This window comes from Arachis duranensis, chromosome 7 (assembly GCF_000817695.3).
Source record: "Arachis duranensis cultivar V14167 chromosome 7, aradu.V14167.gnm2.J7QH, whole genome shotgun sequence".
Lineage (NCBI taxonomy): Eukaryota > Viridiplantae > Streptophyta > Magnoliopsida > Fabales > Fabaceae > Arachis > Arachis duranensis.
Genome location: NC_029778.3, coordinates 50,164,998 through 50,186,813, shown reverse-complemented (window position 1 = coordinate 50,186,813; position 21,816 = coordinate 50,164,998). Strand labels below are relative to the sequence as shown.

At 32.5% G+C, this 21,816-nt stretch overlaps 1 protein-coding gene across 2 annotated transcripts; it reads right to left on the bottom strand.

Annotated features, from left to right (window-relative positions):
• Positions 1-5,775: 5,775 nt before the first annotated feature.
• Positions 5,776-12,689, bottom strand: LOC107458916 (uncharacterized). Of its 2 annotated transcripts, none has more exons than XM_016077130.3 (22): positions 12,531-12,689; positions 11,441-11,604; positions 10,853-10,932; positions 10,469-10,555; positions 10,323-10,373; positions 10,108-10,225; positions 9,796-9,852; positions 9,640-9,704; positions 9,398-9,481; positions 9,269-9,319; positions 9,125-9,187; positions 8,987-9,033; positions 8,764-8,833; positions 8,590-8,652; positions 8,330-8,419; positions 8,201-8,239; positions 7,861-8,088; positions 7,689-7,774; positions 7,388-7,436; positions 7,235-7,315; positions 7,045-7,138; positions 5,776-6,495 (listed from the first exon to the last, which is right to left on the bottom strand). In XM_016077130.3, exons 2-22 carry the CDS (start codon positions 11,556-11,558, stop codon positions 6,287-6,289), a joined length of 1,830 nt encoding a protein of 609 aa, XP_015932616.1. In that variant the 5' UTR covers positions 11,559-11,604; positions 12,531-12,689; the 3' UTR covers positions 5,776-6,286. The 2 variants fall into 2 exon arrangements, with proteins under 2 accessions (XP_015932616.1, XP_015932617.1); XM_016077131.3 differs by lacking the exon at positions 12,531-12,689 and adding an exon at positions 12,084-12,438.
• Between the last annotated feature and the right edge of the window lie 9,127 nt (positions 12,690-21,816).

Sequence of the window (21,816 nt, the reverse complement as noted above, 5' to 3'; positions counted from 1 at the left end):
TATCTTATTTGATTTTCAGTTGCTTGGGGACAAGCAATAATTTAAGTATGTTTATAGTATGTTTTTAGTATGTTCATAGGTGTTGTGATGAGCGGATAATTTATACGCTTTTTGTCATTGTTTTTAGTATGTTTTAGTTAGTTTTTATTATATTTTATTAGTTTTTAGTTAAAATTCACTTTTCTGGACTTTACTATGAGTTTGTGTGTTTTTCTGTGATTTCAGGTATTTTCTGGCTGAAATTGAGGGACCTGAGCAAAAATCTGACCCAGAGGCTGAAAATGACTGCAGATGCTGTTGGATTCTGACCTCCCTGCACTCGAAGTGGATTTTCTAGAGCTACAGAAGCCCAATTGGCACGCTCTTAATTGCGCTGGAAAGTAGACATCCTGGGCTTTCCAGCAATATATAATAGTCCATACTTTTCCCGAGATTTGATGGTCCAAACCGGCGTTCCAAATCAGCTCAAGACTGCCCGGCGTTAAACGCCGGAACTGGCACAAGAATGGGAGTTAAACGCCCAAACTGGCATAAAAGCTGGCGTTTAACTCCAAGAAAAGTCTCTACATATGAAAGCTTCAATGCTCAGCCCAAGCACACACCAAGTGGGCCCGGAAGTAGATTTTTATGTCATTTACTCATTTCTGTAAACCCTAAGCTACTAGTTCTCTATAAATAAGACCTTTTGCTATTGTATTATCATCTTGGTTCTTCTGGTTTCCTCTCTGGGGCCGAAGCCAATGATCACCATTATCACTTATGTATTTTCAATGGTGGAGTTTCTACACACCATAGATTAAGGTGTGGAGCTCTGCTGTACCTCGAATATTAATGCAATTACTATTGTTCTTCTATTCAATTCAGCTTATTCTTGTTCTAAGATATTCATTGTTCCTCAACTTGATGAATGTGATGATCCGTGACACTCATCATCATTCTCACCTATGAACATGTGCCTGACAACCACCTCCGTTCTACCTTAGATTGAGTGGATATCTCTTGGATCCCTTAATCGGAATCTTCGTGGTATAAGCTAGAATTGATGGCGGCATTCAAGAGAATCTGGAAGGTCTAAACCTTGTCTGTGGTATTCTGAGTAGGATTCCAGGATTGAATGACTGTGACGAGCTTCAAATTCCTGAAGGCTGGGCGTTAGTGACAGACGCAAAAGAATCACTGGATTCTATCCAACCTGATTGAGAACCGACAGATGATTAGCCGTGCTGTGACAGAGCGCGTTGAACATTTTCACTGAGAGGACGGGACTGTAGCCATTGATAACGGTGATGCCCAACATACAGCTTGCCATGGAAAGGAGTAAGAAGGATTGGATGAAGACGGTAGAAAAGCAGAGAGACGGAAGGGACAAAGCATCTCCATACGCTTATCTGAAATTCTCACCAATGAATTACATAAGTATCTCTATCTTTATTTTATGTTTTATTCATCTTTTAATCATTAGTCCTCCATAACCATTTGAATCCGCCTGACTGAGATTTACAAGATGACCATAGCTTGCTTCATACCAACAATCTCTGTGGGATCGACCCTTACTCGCATAAGGTTTATTACTTGGATGACCCAGTGCACTTGCTGGTTAGTTGTGCGAAGTTGTGATAAAGAGTTGAGATTGCAATTGAGCGTACCATGTTGATGGCGCCATTGATGATCACAATTTCGTGCACCACTCATCGTCTACCAATCAACATATATTCAATGCATGGATACACATCTCAAGAGGTCTTTTCAAGGGTTGTAATGGAATTAGGGCTAAATTTAATTTACTTTTCTCCCATTCGATGTCTTGATATATTTGTTTGAGTGATTTAAAGTTTTGAAGGCAAGAATGACTTGAAAGAAATGGGAAAAAAGCATGTAAAGTGGAGAATTCATGAAAAAAAAGAGGATTTGTTGAATTCATGGCGACGCGTACGCGTGAAAGGGAAGTCTGTCAGGCGACGCGTACACGTGACCCACGCGTACGCGTGACAAGCATTACAGGAGCCACGTTAGACTTTTCCGTTGGGTCTTGGACGGAGGGACTCATCCGTCCAAGTTCTGTGAAGGTCAGGAATTTAAAAGTATTTTTCAATGGTCAAGAGCGAAAATATTTGCGGGACAAAAGGTCAAGAACCTATTTGTCCTTTTCTCTTGTTATTATTATATTTTTCTTTCCAAATTTTTTAAATGAAAAGAATGAGAATAAATTAAAATTTCATAATTTATTTTAATTTATCATCAAATAAAATATAAAAATTCTAATTTTTGTATTTCTGTCTTTTATATTTTATTCTTAATATCATGTTTTTAGAACCAAACACAACCTAAATGACAAGTGTATAACTAAAGTTTTTCAAAAACGTTAAGAATAAAAAAGTTGTACTCTACTGTCATAAATAACAATAGAACATTCCAATGAATCAAATAGAAGTGAATATACACAAGCTCACCTTTGCATGTAGCAAAAGGAGGCTAAAATATCACTTTCTATAGATTATTTATAATCTCATAAACAACAATGAATGACCTCTCCTCGTTAGATAAAATTACAATGTCATTTTTCATCTTCTTTTTATTTAGAAAGCAAACATTTTTATTTTTATATTTTGTCTAATCTAATTTATCTCTCGGCAAATAAGATGAGTTCGGCTATATAGCTTAAATAATATTGTTGCAGTCTATTATATTTTGGGTTTACAATAAAATTGTTCACAAATAAATCTCATAAGAAGTCTTTTTAGATCTTTTTATATCTTTTATTACTGAATAGATGCCTAATTATTCTTCTTTTAACGTAACCAAACAACAAACTTACACGAGATTTCATCATCTCTACAATGATAGATACTATTCTAATTTTATCTTAAATTGTCCTTCCTTAGTTTGTTCATACATATATGCTTTCTCATTCATCTAACCATCCTCATTTTAGTCCCACTAAACTAATGTTCATATTCACTCTTTATGTCTAACACTTCATTCATTCCATACAACTAGGAACAGAACTAGAGTTTTTCTATGGAGAGGCCAACATAAAATATATAATTTGAGAAGAGAAAAAAAAAAGAAATAAAATTAAAAGGCTAAACCCTAAAATAATTAATAACTTGTTGTATAAAAATTATGAAGTTTTGGGAGGCCATTGCTCCCTTTTTCTAGTACCAGGCTTCGTCTTTGCATATAATATAGTTAGTCTAACGGTATAGTAGAATAAATTTTGCTCTACAAAACAGTCATTTTTTCAATCAATTGGTTTGGATCCTATGGTTTACGTCATCTTTTATTTTTATATTGGCATGAATAATACAACCAAGATATTTAAATAGTTTTACTTGTTTTATGATATTTTCTCAAATTTTCACTTGTTCCAGTGATAAAGTTACATTTGAGATACTTGGTCTTAGTGTGACTGATGCGCAAAACATATGCTTCCAAATCTCATCTCAAATCTAGCTTTTCATTTAAATTTTTTCAGAGTTCTTCCACGAGGATGATATCATCAACAGATTTTATGAATGTACTGGGTAAGCACTTTTAAAACTTTAAAAATGATCCGTGATGTAATGATATATCAATAAAAAATTCCTCTTTTGCACCATCTTAAGTTCTCAAGCTAGTTATGTTCTTTAGTTGCATGAATATATATAGGTGCGGTCTGTGGTGACTAAGTATTATTCGTGGTTATGGTGGCTAAAAAATTTCATCAAATCTGAGAATAACACGTGTGACCTTTGAATTTATGGGAGCAGTGTTTGACTATGCTAATGATATAATAACTCGACTAATGAAGGGCCGTAAATAATTTGCAACACAAAATTAGATTAAGTAAAGTGCAAAAATTCCATAATGCAATTGGATCAAAAATTTGGTAACAACATTTGGAAAAAAAATCAAAAGATCTCCAAATCATGTGTTAAAAGCTTGGTTCTGTGTTGAGAGAATGAAGAGCTACGGTTCGAGTCGTGAGGGGTGTTTCCTATTGGAAGGGTGGGCTCTGTTTCTTATTGGAAGGGTGGGCTCTGCAAGTCACCGCAAGCAGTGAATCATTGGAATTCAGTGAGGAGAAGAGCGATTGGGGTGGCCGGTGGAGCTCTGCACGGAGCGTGTGCATGCAGTGCGTCAGTGAAAGCGAGAAGTGAGTCGTTGGGATCCGGTGAGGAGAATTGGAGAAGAGCAGTTACAGTGGAGTTCCGTGCAAAACGTGTGTGTCAGTAAGAGGTGCAACGGCCGACCATCGTCGTAGATGGAGGTGTGCGATCGCTATAGGAGCAGCGGCCGGCCAGCCATCATCACTTAATTTTTGGTGTCACTTTCCAATTTTACCCTCATGTAACAATGGATGACTTACAATCAGTTGCACAGATTCAACGTTAATTAAATATCTTACCATTCATAACCTTATTTGTCACGTGTCATATATTTATTGGTGGGTCAACAATTAGTCATCCTTAGCCACCACAAGTTATGGCACCCTAGAACTCGCCATATATATATACAATCCTTACTTCTTTCTTCTCCAAAACCATCACAGAATCTTTCTTGAGATTAGTTAATAATTACCATGTGTAGTTCACTCTTATTAGTCTGGTACCTCTCCATCTTTCTCATAATAAGTATATAACCTTTATGATGGTCTTCCAAAACCCGAGTCTCTTACCTCAACCTTCTCCCATAAGTCCATTGGAAGATTCATAACCAAGAAACTATTCTCTCGTTTATTTAGCATATTCTTAATTAGACTTTAAAATTTCATTAAAAAATGTTGATAAGTCAACATACACCTCTTCTTAAATCTTTTCAAACTCCAATAAAAAAAATGTTCATTATTGTCTATTTAAGATCTTTTTAACTTTAAAATCTCATAACTCCTTTTGATAATAATTAAAATTTTGGTCCTCATCTTTCGTGTGTAATTAGAGCTGACAGCAATACCCGCATTCATGGGTATCCTCAACAGGTAGAATTGCCTGCAGAGTAAATTGAACTGCAGGTAAAGTTGAGTTTAAATGTTGCACCAAACTTATCAAACCAATCCATAGTCTTAATATTATAATATGCATGGTTTATATGTATATGATGAGGGAGAAGGGAATCGATTTGGCATTTAATTTGCTAGTAACATAAATTTTGAATTTTAGATTAACTTAATAATGATTGCGTGATTTCTAATTGTAATATGGACTTAATTTCGTAATTTTTATATTAATAGTATATTTATAAAATATAAAAGGCTAAATATTAGTTTATCGAAAATAAATGTTTTTTGCATATAAGGTCCCGTGAAATGGTTTAATATGCAAGTAGGATTTGGGTTAAGATAGAATGTAATAAGATTTTGGATAATAGAGTTTAAATTCACATGATTATGAAAAATGATTACAAAAAAAATTTCATATGCTTCCTTAAATAACTCTCAAATTATCTCTCACCATTTCTTAATGCCCTTATCTAAACCAAAAATTCATCATTTCTTTCTTAATGCACTTAATCATATAATTAATCGCTTATCATTCTCTTATCATTCTTTCCCGACTCTAATTTATCTACAATGCATTTTTCTATCTTGAGATAATTGCGAAATAAGTAATATGGATCAAAATAAGAGTTCTTCACAAGACATCAAATCATATATTAACGTTTCAATTTCAACAAAAAAAATAAAATAACTTTCGCATTACCAATTAAACAATGTATAATATCTCCTCATATCTTGAATAAATAGCTTCAGGAAGGAGAATTGGAAGGGTTGGTCTAAAAACTTTCAACAGGTGAAAAAATCTAAATTCCGGAGAAAAACTAAATTCAACTTCAATGTTCATAACATAAAAGCGTTTTACATTATGGCCACGCAGAAGAAAAAAAAAATTATAAAAAAAAAGACACTTGGTTGAAAGTAAGTTTTACACCTTCAGCCTGTATACTCTAAAGAAGAAAATTCCTAAAATGCTACCGGAAAAAGCCACCAAAGCCCAAATATTTGGCATGATCAAAGTGAGTGGAGTGTAATAGAACTAGTCTTTGGCCAATGTTTCTAACCAACAAGAACCTGAAAACCAAATCAAATCAATGGTGGCTCCAAATGCCACACCATAAACACAATGTAGAAGAAACTAGGGAAGAAACATGAAGAAATTGCTGTTAGACTCAAAACTTGTTTCATTCTGGAGATCTATCCAACTCACTAACTGTACAGGGAAAAACCGAGGACAACACAATATGACGATGATGCCCTTGGAGAGAATTATACCAGGACTTTTGGTACTGTCACCAACACACTGATGACTGACTAACAACTACCGTCGACACATACACCGTTGCCCTTGGCATATAGGTTTAAGGTGCCATTGGATGCAATAAAGCTGTTACTATTTTGGTGAGGTTTCAGTATCGGCGAGTGTCCGTTCACTCCGCTATATATTCCACTAGTTAACTTGGCATGGCCATTGCTTGGTAGCAGTATTGCCTTCTTTTGTTCACAAGCTGCTGCTATTAATCCTGTTTTGACAAATAAGGCATTCATATTATATATCATATTAATTAATATGGTTTATTGCGCATTGTATCAAAGTATGATGATCATAGAAAGAACTCGAGGAGACTTTCAAGCTGTTACATAATTATGCATCATAGACTAAAGTCTACAACATGCAAGGATGTAAAAGAATTAACTGATTTTTTTAAATTATTTTCATTAAAATAGTCATAAGATAGCACAAGCTAGATACTTAGAATCAAATAACAGCAGCATTACTCAATGTGATTGATATTGCATTAGTTATCACATGATTAGAAGCGAGTAATATAAGCAACAACAAATGAGAGAAAAAGGGGTTTTAATTCAACCATGACCATAGCTTGGGTTCATTATTAGTTAAATAGAACAGCAAGAGATTTTGACCAGAGAATGAAAGATGATTATCAATGTTTTCTTTAGCATTGGAAGGAAAATTTTGACGAACCAGGACATAAACCTTTTAAATAAGCTTGGATGGCACAACAGGCTCATGTACGAAAAAGGCGCTAAAGGACTCTAGAGATTAATACCTGAGAAGACAGGAGAAGGTTTCCCTGGTCTGGATTTGAATTCGGGGTGAAACTGTACGCCAATGAAATACGGATGGCTAGGCAGTTCTACTATCTGCACTCGTGTACGTAATTAACAGATTGTATTGTTAAACATTGTTTGATAATCTTAACATCCACGCTATTAACAACTTCGTATGTAAGAACACACCTCCATGCGCTTCCCACTTTCATCTTTGCCTACAAAAGATAGACCAGCATTCTCCAGCTGTGATATCATGTCAGGATTAACCTATACAGAGTTGCGATAAGAGTTAGCATATAAAATTGTACACACAGATTCTTTGCCTTCAAACTAATTTACCTCGTATCTATGGCGATGTCGCTCATCGATGTACTTTACATGACCATACCTATGAAGAAAATTCCAAATTTTAGTATCTTAGACATGTAAAAGCAATGTAAAATGAATATCCCAAAGTTACTACTATCTTGAGTTAAACTTTAATTATTTATGTAACAATGAATATCATTTTAGATTGAAGATGATTAATATTCAGTGAAACAAATGACAAGTACAGCAGAATAACAATGGGTGTATAAATCTTATTAAGGAGGAAATGGAGTGTGTTTATGCAAGCGCAAGATCTGTTTTCGGTTCTTACAACTTTGCAGATTTGCAATCAGCAACTTCAAAGAAGGTCCTCCTTGAACCAAGACGCATGGTTCCTCCCATGTGAGTCTTTGAACCCTGTCAATAAAGGACATAACGGTTTAACTAGGTCGTCAAAACCAACATTCTCCGACTCAAGCTGTATTGTAAATAGTAAAACATACTTCAGGCATGAATATGACGGCAGGGTTCTTGGCCTCAGGATCAAATTCTGTGCTGGTAGCATCATGCAGACCCAGAACGGATCGTGCATACTCTATCACAGCAATTTGCATACCCAAGCAAATGCCCAAATACGGAACATTATTTTCTCGAGCATATTTAGCAGCAAGAATTTTCCCTTGCACTCCTCTATCCCCAAAACCTCCTGGAACTAGAACCCCATGAGCACCCTGCAAAGGAATTCAATTTAGGTAACAGGAAAATGGTCTAATTTTAATGCATTATAATAGGAATTTGGGGAACTGAACAGAGGAATTTAGTCCACAGTTCAAATGGTCAAACCTTCAGAAGCGTCCAAGCAGCTTTGTATGCCTCAGGATCCTAATATATTACATAATCATTAGAGGTTTGGCATAAATTGAAAATAAGACGTGCTTACATACGCAATACAGCAGAATGCCAAGTATTCACCTCTTTAGAAGTAACATCTTCAAGATCACCAGCAGGAACCCAGTCAACAAGAAGTTTCCGATTGCGAGCAACAGCAGCATGTAAAAGAGCCTGAAAGAAAACCATGTAAACAAGCTTGTCACATATTGGAGTTCGTTATATTTAGACCAGAAAGTTCAACTTCAAACAACTCGAGGTCCTAAAGGTGCGTGTCAAATACAAAGCAGAAATAAATATAAATAATCGTGTACAAATTATCTTAAATTTGTGGACCAAGATACCTTCAGAACAGAAAGATATGCATCTGAAAGGCCTGTGTATTTTCCCACCATCGCAATTCTAACCTGCAACATGCATAATACTTGTAAGCTCAAGAATTAACACATGACTATCTATTCATAATTTCATACAAAGTACGATGCAATCTAATTAGATTTTTTATATTTGAGACCCACAGTTTCATGACATTTGTCATAAGCTTTTGTCCTCGTAGTCCATTCCTTCAAATTAGGCTCTTTAGCAACACTGCAAATGACAAAGCCACACATATTTAGCCACTGCTGCAGAAGAAGTAACAATACCATCTCCAAAGTCCAAACATCAGAATTATAAAATTTGTTTTTCTTTGGGAAAGGAAGAGGTTTATAGAACGTAAAAGACTGAGTTTATCAAACAAACCCTAGCAAGTTTAATGCTTTCAGGATCGCCTCATGCGCCTTCTGATCCTATTTATTACAGAAAATAAATTCAAAGGAAAAATTCAGGTTCCTGCATAAACCAAAGAACTAAACAGAAAATAATGTTAGAATTACTTACTTTCAATAGCAAGGGTATGTGCCAAATATTCGGAACATCATGGAGATTAACAATGTTTGACATCTGCATACGGAAAAAGTTTTCTCAGTACAAGTTCTTTTGTGATAACCAAAAATCAAAATATCAAATTTAATATCCTATTACCGGCACATGACAAAATTGAGCAAGCTTTGCCTTAACATTGTCATCAAGAATCTGACATAAAGAAGAGAACAATGATCAGTTGAAGCCAACAGGACAAGAAGAAAAGACAAAAAAGGACAGAAGACATACCTTTGTACTTCGACAAGCAAGAAGATTAGGAGTCAAACCTAATCCTCTAAGTTGACGAACACTGTGCTGAGTTGGCTTTGTTTTCTGTAAATTAAAACCATCAGTTTTAAGTCTATATCACAGTCAAAAACAATAAACTGAAATTTAAAATTTCAATTGGATACTTGCTATTTTTTATTTTTCACTTATATCTAGTAAGTGAACATAGAAGTTGCATTGATGTCATTTTGTTTGTAGTATACCTGTTCGCCAACAACATTGAGAACAGGAACCAAGCTGACATGAATGAGACAGAAGTTGCCAGGGCCTAAAGAAGAAGAAGACCAGTAAGCACGCCAAAAAAAAGAAAAATTAAATAAATTTGTAAACTATGCGGTTTGAAGCTCGATGATCATTACCTACACGGTATGAGAATTGGCCAAGTGCTTCAATAAAAGGCATAGATTCAATATCCCCTGACATTAAAGAAAAGCCATTATAAATATTAGTGTTGAAATAATAATAATAATAATAATAATAATAAGAATAATAAATTGCATAATAGATAAGGTCAACAATATTCCTCTCACAAACTTCCAAATAGAAGCTGCTAACCAAATACTTGTTAAAAATAAAAACAAAAAGTTAAGCAGATAATGAAATTATAATAGTACTTGGTCAATTTCTTTTCAAAGAATTAGTTAAATTATTCTCTTAAAGTATTACTCTACCTATTGTTCCACCCAATTCAATCACACAAACATCTGCTGGCTCTTCTTTTCCATCAACCGGTATCTTCGCAACACACTCTATCCACTCTTGGATGGCGTCTGTTATGTGCGGAACCACCTACCACCAAGCAAAGTAACACCGAATTAAGAATCAAGGCACCGGCAACCATTAAAAACTCCTTCAAAAAAGAAAGAACTAGAATCGTTGAACTCACCTGGACAGTCTTTCCAAGATAATCTCCTTTTCTCTCCTTCTCGATAACAGACTGAAAAACATTCATGAAGGGAAAAATAAATGAAAAACTGCAAGCACACCGAGTCAAAAAATAAAGAAGAATACATATGAAGTTAGTTTGTTCACCTGATATATTTTTCCAGTAGTTATGTTATTGTCACGGGTTAGTTTGATGTCCAAGAAACGTTCATAGTTACCAAGGTCAAGGTCAACCTTCAACATAAACAAAAGAATGAATAAGAATTAGTAACTTAAAAATCAAACTGAAAAGGGATTGCAGTATTCCGGTTTACTATAAATGAAACCAGTCAATCCATCTCAGAGAACAAACAAAAGACAGTTAACTGTAATTTCAAGTAAAATGAGAAAAGTGAGAGGAAGGTAAACGCAACATAGGTTCAAGATTTTGAGTAGCAGATAGAAATAACAAATACAATCATGTCAGCGACTATATTCCGAAAGAAGAAACACTAATTGGCCCCCTCATGGCAAGAAAACTAGTATATTTACCTCGCCGCCATCATCTAAGACAAACACCTCTCCATGTTCAAAAGGAGACATAGTCCCTGCATCAGTATTGAGATAGGGATCTGCAAGTGCAAACAAAATTAGAAAATTTCAGAATTGAACATTATTATTTTCATAATAAGAAAGAAATACAGGGTTATGTTTGGTTGTAGGATGGAAGAGAAATAACGATTGCTGAACATAAAATTGGAACTACTGACAACAACAAAAGAAGAAAGCAGTATGGAGAAAGAAACGAAAATGCACCAGAATTAGAAGCCCTTCAAAATCATAGCACAAAATATGAAGGAATACATCAACTCGGGGAAAAAAAAAAGGAAAAAAGCACTCAAATGAATTTCCTTTAAAATTGAACCAATTGCAATTAAAAACACTCAAATGAGTTGGTTATCCAATATCCATTCAACCAAAAGAACTGAACTGAAATTTTTATACTGAAAAACCAACATATTAATATTGACAAAATCATTTTGTTAATTAAAAAAGTTGCATTCTCCTCTTCAGTACAAGAGGGTAGAGAACCAAAGTGTTAATTCTAACATCAGAGTAACAATAAGAGAGGAAAATTACCAATCTTGATAGAAGTAACTCTAAGACCACAAGCCTTAAGAAGAACACCAATACTGCTAGCAGTGACTCCTTTCCCAAGTCCACTAACAACACCACCTGTTACCAACACGTACTTCATTTTCACCACCCTCTTTTTCAAGTTTTCCCTCTTCTTTTGCACTCCCCTGCTTGTACAACACAAAATGCACAAACCCAGATAATATATCAGTACTTTGAACAGAACAAAACAAGCCCAACCAACAAAAAAAAAAAACAACCTAGGATTGTAAAACAAAAACACACACATGTTAATATATATAGCAGCACTTAAGTGTGGTTTACACATAAGAGCTCACTAACCCCTTTGTGCTCTCTCTGATAAAACTATGAATGATGACAACAACAGTACAAAAGACAACAATGTTTATAGTGACGGTTTTCTTTCTGGCATGAAAAAACGGATAAGGTATGTGAATAAGCTTAGCTTAGCAGATAAATACTGGCAGTGACACACATTACATAGATATCATAAGAAATGGGGCAAATTAACAAAATAAATTAAAAGATGGTGAGATAATAACAACAGAAGATTTAAAAAAAAATAGAAAAGTTGGGAACTTTCAGCAACCCCACAAAGAAAAATGGAGAGAATAATGAGGAAAACCTTGTTCAATATGACGGGGTTTACAAGGCCTCCTCCTCCTCTTACCCCAGAAAAAAAAAAGAAAAAAAAACGCTTCTGTTATATTCTTTTCTTTCTAATGTGAAGACCCCATCTAACCCCACTCGAAGAGAGGTTTTGGTTTTCAGTTTTTCTCTATATATACCCTCCAAGAAAGCGAAAAAAAAATCCTCTTGCACCCTCCACAATGGCTCTATCAACCCACAAACGGTACATGTATATATATATATAGATATAGATGTGTGTATATATAGATATAGATATATAGGAGTGTGTGCGAATGAGTGTGTGTAATTTTATATAAATATTTGAGAGAGAGAGAGAGAGAGAGAGAGAGAGAGAGAGAGAGGAATATAAGTGATTAAGGTGTAAATTGAAAAAGAGAAAAGGGGATATAAGCATATAAATCTTGGAGGAAGAAGAAGATGCCTTTTGGTTTGGCCTTATGGGTTAGGAGGGAATTGAAAATGTGTCTCTTTCTTTCTTTCTTCTGCAGCTTACTTTGCTTTGCTTGGTTTCTGTGTTGTTCTTGTTACAGGCGGCGGGTGAACAAGGAAGCTAGGCCTGAACCTTTCAACTTTAAAAAGAAGCAAAAACCCCAACGCCCCCACAATAAATAAAAATAAAATGTTTTATTTCATAAACAAAATACAAAAATGTAAATATTTCTAAAATTATTTATGTATATCTATTAATAGGGTAATCGTTTTATTTATTTAAAAAATCAATTATAGTTATGCCTTGATGATTAAGTAACCATGTGATACATAAAAATTAATTGTAAATTATATAAAATATAGGCTTTAAAAAAATTTTAGTCCTATGAAATATCTGTTTCTTATATAAAAAATATTTTTTCTAATTTAACCTAATAAAATTTAAAAAATGTTTTTTTGTTAAGTGATAACGTGATAATTAATTACTGATATAATATATTTTTCCCGGTTAATATTTTATGTCATTGTATTAACATTTAATTTAATTTGTCATTTACAAGGAAAACTGATTAGGAGAATTAAGGGGAAGAACCTTTTATATTTTATTGGATTAAAATCATTTTTAAAAAAACACAAAAAGAATAAATAGTTATTTTGTACTCAAAAAAATAGATTTTGACAAAATACACTCTTGAAAATACAAATGAGATATGATAAAGTAATTCTTTAAAAATATATTTTATTTGACAAAATAAATTAAATATATATAAGTAAATTGATTAAATATTTGATTTTGTTTTGTCAAATAAAATATATTTTTAAACATTATTTTATTAATCATATTTTTTAGAGTTTATTTGTCAAAACTATAATTTTTCGAGAATTAAAAATAGTTATTCACTCAAAAACAAAACTTAAAAATAGCAATAAATAATCCTAAATTTATGTTAGATACTATGGATTTTTCTATTTTTGACACAATCAACGATAATAAATAAATAAATAAATAAATATTGAAATAAGTATTGAATAACATTTATGGGGATATTAATTGCACATGGCTCATGTTGATATGAATGAAGAAAATGTTGTCGTTCAACATGCTAACAGTAAGTGGTTTGTATATTGACACGGTGAATCAATAAAAGTAAAAATCTTTTACTAATAATTAGTAAATTAGTAAGAGTTAATCTTTACATATAAGTCATTTATCTAAATAAATTTAATTAAGTCATTTATACTCATATGCACATATTTTTTTGGGCAATTCTATGGTACTTTTTTTTTATTCACCCTTGATACTTCTTCTTCTTTTTTTGTTATTTTTTTTTTTTTGTTATCGTTGTCACCTCCTCCTTCTCCTTCTCCTCCTCCTCCTCTTTCTTTTGTTATTAGAATATCTTTTCCTCCTTCCTTTTCTTCCATCATCTTCATCATCATGATTATCATCATTATAGTTATCATCATCTTCTTCTTATACGCATTGTCGTTATCATTATTATCGTTATTATTATCGTTATCATAGAATTTTTGCCATATTAATGACATTGTCTGGTCTAAAATTAATTTAGATGCGTTTTTGTTGATAATTCAGTCATTTTGTGTGTTGTTTTCACACTGAGTTTGTGTGTTGCAATTATTAAGTAATTTTGGTTCTGAGTTAATTGAGGTTTGTAGCAAAATTTTGGTGTAAAAACTAAGAAATTTATATGTTATTGTTAAAAAATTTTTGTATACTTTTTTTCTGATAAATTTTGCATAATTCAAAAGTTTTCTTCTTCTTCCTCCTCCTCATCTTTTGCTGCTTCTTCTTCGTTTTTATCATCATCATCTTCTTTTTTTCTTATTCATCTTTTTCTTTTTGTTTTACTCCCTTAACAAGAATAAAAAAAAATTAAACAAAAAAGAAGAAGAAACATGTAATGCTGCAAAATTACTAGGAAGAGGATGAACCTACATTCATTCAACTAAAAGAAATAAATAAATAAAGAAAAAAAGAAAAAAAATGCAGCATTAAAAAATAATTTTGTGTATTTATAGCAAAATTTTGGTGTAAAAACTAAGACATTTATATGTTATTATTAAGACAGTTCGGTGTATTTGTATTCTGATAAGTTCTGGATGATTCAAAACTCTTCTTCTTCCTCCTCATCTTTTGCAGCTTCTTCTTCTTTTTCATCATCATCATCTTCTTCTTCTTCTTCTTTTTCTTATTCATCTTTTTTTCTTGTTTTACCTTCTCAACTTTCTTCTTGTTTTGTTCTCTTAACAAGAATAAAAAAAATCGAATAAAGAAGAAGAAACACATAATACTGCAAAATTACTCGAAAGTTGATGAACCTACTTCATTCAACTAAATGAAATAAGAAAAAGAAAGAAGAAAATTTATGCATGTTTCATTGAGTTGCAAGTCTTTTTGAACTCACATTGTATGATGTAATCGAAAAATAATAGCGGTGTATTTTATATGTCTTTGTTGTATTTCATGTGAATTGAGGTGTATTTGTTGCCTCTTTATGCTATAACTAGACAGCATAATATTATTATTGTGCTTCTGATATTATTTTGTGCATATTTTGAGTGATTTGCAACTGTTTTATCCATTTATTAGAAATTCTATTCATCGATTTGTTGTAACAAACCATAAAATTTTATTCTAGTACTTCTGGTATCATTTTATGTATGTTTCATTGAGTTGCATGTCTTTTTGAACTCACATTTTATAATGTAATCAAAAAATAATAGTGGTGTATTTTGATTTGTGTTTCGGTGTATTTTGTTTGTCTTTCAGTGTATTTTGTGTGAATTGAGGTGTACTTGTTGCTGTTGTCTTCTTTATGTTGTAACTAGTCAACAGAATATTGTTATTGTACTTCTAATGTTATTTTATACATATTTGAGTGATTTACAACTGTTTTTGTCCATTTATCAAAAATTTTGTTCATTAATTTGTTGTAACAAACCATAGAATTTTGTTCTAGTAGTTCTGGTATCATTTTATGCATGTTTCATTAAATTGCATGTCTTTTTAAACTCACATTGTATGATGTAATAAAAAAATAATAGCATTATATTTTGGTTTGTATTTTGGTATATTTTGTTTGTCTTTCGGTGTATTTCGTGTGAATTGAAGTGTACTTGTTGCTGTTGTCCTCTTTATGTTATAATTAGATAATAGAATATTGTTATTGAGGTGTATCATTTTATGTATATTTCATTGAATTTCATGTCTTTTTGAACTCACATTTTATGATGTAATAAAAAAATAATAGCGGTGTATTTTGGTTTGTGTTTTGGTGTATTTTGTTTGTATTTCAGTGAATTTTGTGTGAATTAAGATGTACTTGTTGTTGTTGTCCTCTTTATGTTGTAACTAGTCAACAGAATATTGTTATTGTGCTTCTGATGTTATTTTATACATAATTGAGTGATCTACAATTGTTTTTATCCATTTATCAGAAATTTTGTTAATTAATTTGTTGTAACAAACCATAGAATTTTGTTCTAGTACTTCTGATATCATTTTATGCATGTTTCATTAAGTTACATCTCTTTTTAAACTCACCTTGTATGATGTAATCAAAAAATAATAGCAATGTATTTTGATTTGTGTCTCGGTGTATTTGTTTGTCTTTCGGTGTATTTCATGTGCATTCAGGTGTACTTGTTGCTGTTTCTCCATTTATTAAAACCGGACTAGATCAGTCGGTTCGATAAAAAACCGGTGAACCATACCTTATATTAGTCCGGTCCAATATTTGGACTGTATAAAACAAAGAATTGGTACGAACTGGTCAAACCAAAAGTGAACCGATGAAAATCGGTCACTCAGTGTCCGATCGAACCGCTTGGAATTTAAAATTTTCTCAAAATGCTTGAACCCTCTCCTCAGTAAAAGAGATACAATTCACACCCACCGAGCTATCATTCTTCTTAGTAATACATATGCAAATTATAATACATATAGATATCTTTTATCAAATAATTTACTTCTATTCAATTTATTTTAAATTTAGTTATAAGCTCACTTATTCTTAAATTAATTATATTTTTTTTAACAATACTTATAAATTCATTTATTTTTTCTTTTCATAATTATATAATACCTATTAATATTATTTTTCAATAAATGCTTATAGTATATAATAGTATAATAGATATAAATTAATTAATAAATTATTGAAATTTAAAAATAATAGTTATTTTAATATAAAAACAAAATAAAAATATTTATAATAGAATAATATTAACAAAATATTTGTTGTTCTTGTTCCATATTATTTTAAAATATCTAGATATTCTTAAAATGTTAGTGAAAATGTGTATTTTAAATTTTAATTTTAAACTTTTGACTATTTTTTATATTTTATTTACATAGGACCGGATCAACCAGTTTAACCAATGATCCACCGGTTGAATCAGCAATCTAGTGACCCAGTAGCTTGACCGGTTTGATCACCGATTCTGTTCTGATAACTATGCAAACTATAGAATTTGTTCTAGTGCTTCTGGTATCATTTTATGCATGTCTTTTTGAACTCACATTGTTTTACTCTCTTAACAAGAATAAAAACAAAAAAAATCAAACAAAGAAAAAGAAAAAATGCAAAATGCTACAAAATTACTTGGAAGAGGATGAACCTACATTCATTCAACTAAAAGAAAAAAAAGAAATAAGGAAAAAAAGAAGGAAAGTGTATTTAAAAAATATTTTTATGCATTTGCAGTAAAATTTTGGTGTAAAAACTAAGAAATTTATGTGTTATTGTTAAGAACTTTCAATGTATTTTTATTCTGATAAATTTTGCATAATTCAAAATTCTTCCTCCTCCTCATCTTCTACTACTTCTTCTTCTTCATCTTCTTATTTCATTTTCTCATAATTCTTTTTGAGAGAAAAAAACAAACAAAAAAAGAAAAAAATACATAATGTTGCAAAATCAATAGAAAGAAGAAAAGAAAAAATGCAACAACAACAACAGCAAAAAAAGAACGATGAAGAGGACGAAACATGCGAAGAAGATGAAGAATGAATGCTAAGAAAAAGGAGGAGAAACGCAAAGAAGAAGGAGAAGAAGAAGGAGGAGGAGGAAGAGGAACGCTGGATACAAACATTGGAGGAGGAACGCGAACAAGAAGAAGAAGAAACACGAAAAAGTACGACATGATTTCACGCGCGCATTATGTAAGTGAGTTTTTTTTTGGGTTAGGCTTAACTTGTTTGGACTTATTTGCCAAAAAGACTTGTATGTGTAGTAGAACTGAATTAGTAATAGCAACCAAAAATATTTATGCAAATTAGGTCATATGCTTAGCGAGTATTTAGCATCCAAGACATTTTTAAAAGCCGGATCAGGTTGACCGGTTCGACCGAGTTAATCGAAAACCAGTTATCTGACCGGTCGAGTTGATGTCTAAAATTGGCCTGCAAAAAATTGGTAAAAAAATTGGCCGAATTGGTGGTTAACCGATGAACTGACTGAATCGAGCCCTTTTTTAGGGGGTCGGTTCTCTATTTGGGATTCAAAATGGTGTCATTTTGATCCTAAAAAAAAAAAATAAAAAGCCCAAACGGGCAGAAGCATAGTACACACCGTCTCTCTCTTCTCTTTCACTATTCACCAAAATCCCTAATTTGTGTGTGTAACCCTATTACACAAACGGCAAAGCCATGCCCTCACCATCAGCCCCCACCACTATCGGCGTCGATGGTGACTATGTTTGTTGCCATCCTCGCCTCTCAAAGTTTCGAAGGTCTGCTCTTAAGAAGGTTGGTTGCATCTATCTTCAAGCCATCTCTCTCTCTCTCTCTCTCTCTCCCTCTCTCTCTCTCTCTCTCTCTCTCTCTCTCTCTGATGAGCACTAGAGCTCACTGCCACTACAAGAAAATGTTGAATACCGTCAGATTTAGCGTCAGACGTTATCGGCGAATTTGACATTAAATTCTTTGAGTAAAAAAAGTTACATTGGATTTGATTTTCCGACGATAAATCCGCCAGTGATAAATGGAGGGAAAAAATAAAAAATGGGCGCAAGCAATCCACCGATAACCTTGATTAGTGCAACACTGCATGTTGGTAACTCGCAAAGCATTATAAATCTGCCGGTAAATCTGACAGTAATCTTATAAATTCAAATTGCAAACCTTCTCCCCCTTCATTTTTGCATTACTCTATCTCTCTAATATACTCCCTCATTAAAAAGCAAAAAAACCCTAGGCTCACCTCTAGCTCTCTCATTCTCACTTCCGCTCCCACACATAGACGTACAATGCCGGCCCCTCTCTCCCAGTCTTCTCACTCTCACTTCGGTTCACTGCCACCACACGCTCACCTTCGGTCGGCCTCTCCCCGGATCCACCACATCATGTGCTTGTGAATCGCGTCTCCTCCGGATATACCGCATTGTGTGCTCTCGCTGGATCTACCACACGCTCGCGTCTCATCGCTTTTCTTCCGCTCATTGTCCTTCGCATGGTCGTTGCTAGCTATCTTGCTCCATTTGTCTCGTATTCTGCTCATCTGCCATCGCTACACCCAATTCCTGGTAAGTGCTCACGTCTCGCCGCGCCGCGCCATATCCCCATCCCTCCCTCGCCTCACATCTACGAGTGTTGCTATTTGTACTGCACTGCTCGATTCTGCAGCTACAACAATAGTCAACATGTAAGTTTTTTATAGTTATTCTATATTAATTTTTAATAGTTAATTCATTGATTAGAATCTGATTTATGAATCTAATTAGAATATGGAAGAAGTTAAACTTGAAATGTTGAAATGGTTGAAATGATATTGTTGTTAATTTTATTGTTGAATTAGGTTAGGAATTGGGTTTGCTGATTATGAATATGCTAATTTTGTTAATTATTGAATCGGTTTATGAATTGGCTGATTATGAATATGAATTGGTTGCTCTGTATTCGAGAAATTGAACAAGATATGAAATATGTGGTTCAAATACTGGTCCAAATGCTAGTGCACCTTCTACTTTGTCAAAACATAAGGATAATGAAGTGGTATGTGATATTTGCTATTCTAACTGTCAGTGAAACTGAGAATCTGAATGGTGTAGCATATTGTAATATTGTCTTTAAAGTTTAAGCTACTTTGCTTTCACAACTGTACTTAACAGCCCCTTGGTGAATTGAGATTATATGAACAAGTGCTCATTTCAAATTATTGAAATTATTTAAATGCAATATTTTTCTCATGATCATAATTAACTGCTTTTGTTATTTCACTCTTAGGAATGGGAGATCAATTCTGATCCTCAAGATAAATATCCTATTGGCAGTAAAGTTCAAGCTGTTTGTAGTGAAGATGGGGAATGATATATTCAACAATTAATTTCTTTCTATGCTTTATTAGAAGCTGAGCGAGTTACTGAAGCTACAAAGCAAGCTATCAAACGAAAAGTTTCACAAGCAGCAACTATCGATGTCCAATCACGAAGTTTACTGGCAAAACTTCGTATAGAACCAAATGACCCTGAGAATGTGGTAAGTTATTCAATAAGATTATCATTTCTTTCTCTTTATCTATAAAATTTATTAGCTTTTATAAATAGAATACTTGCTACCAGCATTAACGGTATGTTTGAATAAACCGCTTTTACTATTTAGATAGTCTTGAGTTTGTCTTTTGCTCTCTCTGCCACCTCTGATAATTATTTTCTGGATGACTACTAGACTGTACTTAATTTCTAGCTCCATTTTCCTTCTAATTATTATTTTACAAAATTTGAAACCAAAAAGATTATAATTTTACTGTGTTAAACTCAACATTACTCACTACATTCATAGATTCTGTGTGCGTTGTGCTCCGTCGTCTTCAGTCTCTTTATCGTTTATGTTGTTGTGCCTGCCGTGATACTCCATCTCTCTCAGTCTCTGCGCCTCTGTGGCTACATCTTCCAATTGAGTCTAGGTATAATTTGTTCATTCTTTATTCTGATTCCTTGTTTATTATTATTTTTAATTTTTTCGAGCCTTAGGGTTTTTATTTATTGAATTATGTTTGTAAATTATATTTACTTGATGAAACTTGTAAATTCTTTGTTTTGGTTCCTTAAGATTTTTTTATTTTTGTTTGTAAATTCTTTTTATTTGCTTAATTTTGTTGTTATATCATTAAGCATTTTACCCTCAACTTTCGAAGTCAGTTGTTTAATATGCATGAATTATAATTAGTTTTTGAAATATTTTTTTAAAAAATTTAAAATTTAAGTTTACCATCGGTTAAATCTATTATTAGTTATTAATTTAATTATTAATTAATAATTATTACCTTCAGATTTACTGAAAAAAATCCGACGATAAAATTACCAGCAAAAATATTCCAATGATAATTAGAGGCGGATGAAAAATTTGCCGGTAAATAATTACTGGCAAGGTTTATAACGTCCGATTTATTCCGACGATTAATATATTATTGTCAGATTTTTTTGGCAAATCCACAGGTAAAGTAGACGCTACTCAGTGTTTCTCTTATAGTATGCGAAAATACGAAGTGCGAACTACGAATGTTCCCCTCTGCCATCTTGGACTTTTAATCGTCTCTCTCTGTCGTCGTGAGTTCTCAAATCTTCAGTAATTTAGTTTAATTTTTTTTGTTAATTATAAATTTATAATAATTCTAAATTGCTATATTTTACTATTTTAGATTCTGAATTTTGATTGTTGATAATAATAGATTTTGATTGATATAATTGATGGCTAAGAATGTGTTTTGTTGTATATAATTTGTATTGTTGTTTGCTTAAATTTGGATAGGAGGGTTTGTTTGTTCTGAAAATTGGTGCTTAATTTTTTTTTCTGATTTTATTGTTTAAATTTTGAGTGTTTGTTATGAGAATTAGTGTTGAATACTTGAACAAAACCGATTCGATGACCCATTCAATTCTCACAACCTTGTTTTTTACTGTTTAAAGCTCAATTTTTTTTTTTTCCGAAGGTAAGGTTATATTTATTTCATTGTGAAAGGAAACAAATACATGAGCAAAAAGTTCTCAGTAATTCATGGTGAGGTATCTTGACAAGTGGATTTATATATGAGCAATAGAAAGTAAATTTGGACTTATGGTTATCAAATGAATCAGCAAAAAAATTATGTATTTTTTTATATTTAGATTTGTTTTACATATTTTGTTAATAAAATAATAAAGTATTTATAATATAATAATTAAATCATTTTTATAATAGTATAAATAATTTTTTATGAATAACATCATTGACTACTATATATATTTTTTATACTTTTTTATATATATTTTTTTATTAT

Coding starts and splice junctions, on each gene's coding strand:
- LOC107458916 (XM_016077130.3), bottom strand. CDS start 11,558: ATGAAGTACGTGTTGGTAACAGGTGGTGTTGTTAGTGGACTTGGGAAA. Junction 10,374..10,468: donor CTACTGGAAAAATATATCAG/GTGAACAAACTA, acceptor AATGTTTTTCAG/TCTGTTATCGAGAAGGAGAG. Junction 7,775..7,860: donor CCGTCATATTCATGCCTGAA/GTATGTTTTACT, acceptor CTTTATTGACAG/GGTTCAAAGACTCACATGGG.